We start from the raw sequence: 2,769 nt of genomic DNA, 5'->3' as shown, positions 1-2,769 counted from the left end.
ATCATTCAATATTTTGCCCATAGAATCTCTCAAGATTGCAACTCGAGGCTTAAATTTTTTCTTCAGTTCTTTCAGTTTGAGAAATGCCGAGCGTGAAATACTGAAGCTAATATTGAGCTGCACTTGAATTCACATTCTTAGGTAACAATTGCCTGAGCACACACACATACTCCACACACATTACAGGACAGCCACTAATTCTTCATCCTCATCATCTTCATCTTCTTCCTCTTCCTCCTGCTCCTCCCCATCTTCTGGTTCATTCTTCTTCTTTGAGCCTGTTGGCCTGCCAGAACCCTTCTTTCCTGCTTCCTTTTTGCCTTTGGCACGATATGCGCAATATCCTTTTCCTATTTCTCCTTTAGCTTGGCTGCTTTTTGTTCATATGGTTGTTTATCTTCGGTTGATTGTTCAGAGCACATTTCATTGAATTTTTTTGCAGTATCTCCAATGGATCGGCCTGGGAGTTCACTTTTGATCTTTGGGTGATGTTCAGAGCAAAACAGGAAGAAGGCAGATGGTGGCCTCTTAGGGGCATTGGGATCTTTTTTCTTTCCTTTCTTATCACCTTTGGGAGGAACATAATTTTTCATCTCCCTGTCATAATGAGCTTTGTCACTCTTTGCCGTATCTTCTCATTTCTTGTTCACCATTTCCCTTCATCCTTCTTTCTATCCCTTCCTGCCTTCTGAGCTTTGTTGTTGTTATTTGTGGTCGAAAGCTTTATCCCTGGGTAAATGCTGCCCTTTTGATCTCATATGGTTGATTGTTCTCATGAGTGTGTACCTCCCTGGTGTTATTGTTTGACATTTTCCTCCCATATATTCAAGTTATTGTTGTTAACTCTGTCTAGATGGCCCCAAACTCATGGCGATGTCATGCACAATGGGACTGGACTGTTGTGATTCACAGGATTTTCATTGGCTGGTTTTCAGAAGTAGATTCCCATGTTTTTTTACTAGTCTTAGTCTAGAAGCTCCATTGAAACCTGTTCAGTACCATAGCAACATGCAAGTCTCTATTGACCCATGAGTGGTGGTTGAACATGAGGTGAGAACTGAACCTGGATCTCCCTCATGGTAGGCAAGAATTCTACCCCTGAGAGCCACTACTAAGGATCCCTGGTGGTGCAATGGTTAAACACTTGGCCAATAACTGAAAGGTCAGCTGTTCCAACCCACCACTGCTCCTGGGTGAAAGACAAGGCAGTCTGCTTCTGTAAAGATTTACAGCTTTGGAAACCCTGCTGGGCAGCTCTACTCTGTCCTATAAAAGGCAACGGGATTTTCTGGAACCACCACTGCCCTCTTCAGGTTGTTATAACAATTTTAAAAATCTTGCTGAGGCTGTATGAAATGGCTCGTATTTAAAATTAACTTGGTAGAACTGGCATATTCATAATGTTGAGTCTTCTCATACAGGAACATGGCATGCCTCTCCTTTTTTTGGATCTTCTTTTATGTCCTTCACAGGCACTGCCATCGAGTCGGATCCGACTCATGGCAAACCCTCCTTGGGTTTCCAAGGCGGTGTTACTAGGGAAGTAGATTGCCCAACCTTCCTTCCGAGGAGGGGCTGGTGGGTTTCAACTGCCAGCCTTCTGGTTAGCAGTCAAATGCCTTAGGCACTATGCCACCAGAGCTCCTTTTATGTCCTTCAGTATCATGTTATTATCTTATTCATATAGTCTCTACATTTCTCTTGTTAAACTTATTTCCAGGTAATATTTAGTTTTTGTAGCTTTTTCCTTCATACATTTTCTAATTGGGCACTGTTGGTGTATACAAAACCTTTTGATTTTGATGTGTTTGTGTTGTGCCCTGCCTCCTGGCTAAATGTTCTAATTAGTTGTAATAGCATGCCGGTAAATCATCATGGGCTACTTTTTGTCCAAAAAATAAATAAATAAACCCACTACTTTACAAATGAAGTCTTGTCTCACTTTCCATGTATATATTTTAGTCGGATTTCTTGTCTTCTGAATTAACAAGAATGCTTAGGATTTTTTTCATCAAGAGTTTTTGCCGTATAGGAGTTCTGGTGGTATAGTGAGTGGCTAAGGCATTTGGCTGCTAAACAGGTCAGCAGTTCCACTCCACAGAAGAAAGATCAGGCGAACTGTTTCTGTAAAGATATACAGCTTGGAAACCCAATGGGGGTCGCTATAATTTGGAATCCACTCGATGGCAGTGAGTTTGGTTTGGTATTTTGTTTGCTGAACACTTAACCAAGATAAAGAAGCTGAGGGAGTTTCTTTCCATTTCTAGATTGTTAAGAGTACTAGAAAAGAATGTTGGCTTTATCAGATGTTTTAATAGCATTTGTTGTTGTTGTTTTGCCGTCGAGTTGGACCCAACTCATAGCGACCCGTCCTTGGGTTTACGAGGCAGTATTACTACGGAAGTAGATTGCCCCATCTTCCTTCCGAGGAGTGGCTGATTGGTTTGAACCATCAGCCTTCTGGTTAGCAGTCAAGTGCCTTAGCCATTATGCTACCAGAGCTCCTTTTAATAGCATAAGGAGATTATATACTACTTTAATCTGGTAATTTAGTGAGGTACAATAACAGATTTTCTACTCAATCAACATTGCATGTTTTTGTATAAATCCTACTTGAAAATAATATATTACTTTTTACTAGCCTGCTGAATTAAAAGTGGATTTTTGCACCTATGTTAAGTGAGACGGGTCTCCAGTTTTCTTTGTATGTGTTTTATTTGTGTAGTTTGGGAATTAGCATGATGCTAATTACATGGAACAAATTAAGAA

At 40.6% G+C, this 2,769-nt stretch overlaps 1 protein-coding gene across 1 annotated transcript; it reads right to left on the bottom strand.

Moving 5' to 3' along the window:
• Window positions 1–180: 180 nt before the first annotated feature.
• On the bottom strand, window positions 181–1,860 carry LOC103196032 (high mobility group protein B2-like). Its single transcript, XM_042780618.1, is given in 3 exon segments — window positions 181–335; window positions 338–631; window positions 1,791–1,860. Coding segments are annotated over 3 exon segments (519 nt in total).
• Between the last annotated feature and the right edge of the window lie 909 nt (window positions 1,861–2,769).

Source organism: Orycteropus afer, unplaced genomic scaffold, assembly GCF_000298275.1.
Source record: "Orycteropus afer afer isolate SDZICR_OR568_19922 unplaced genomic scaffold, OryAfe1.0 scaffold00005, whole genome shotgun sequence".
NCBI classification, from domain to species: Eukaryota; Metazoa; Chordata; class Mammalia; order Tubulidentata; family Orycteropodidae; genus Orycteropus; species Orycteropus afer.
This window is presented reverse-complemented; position numbering and strand designations above follow the sequence as displayed.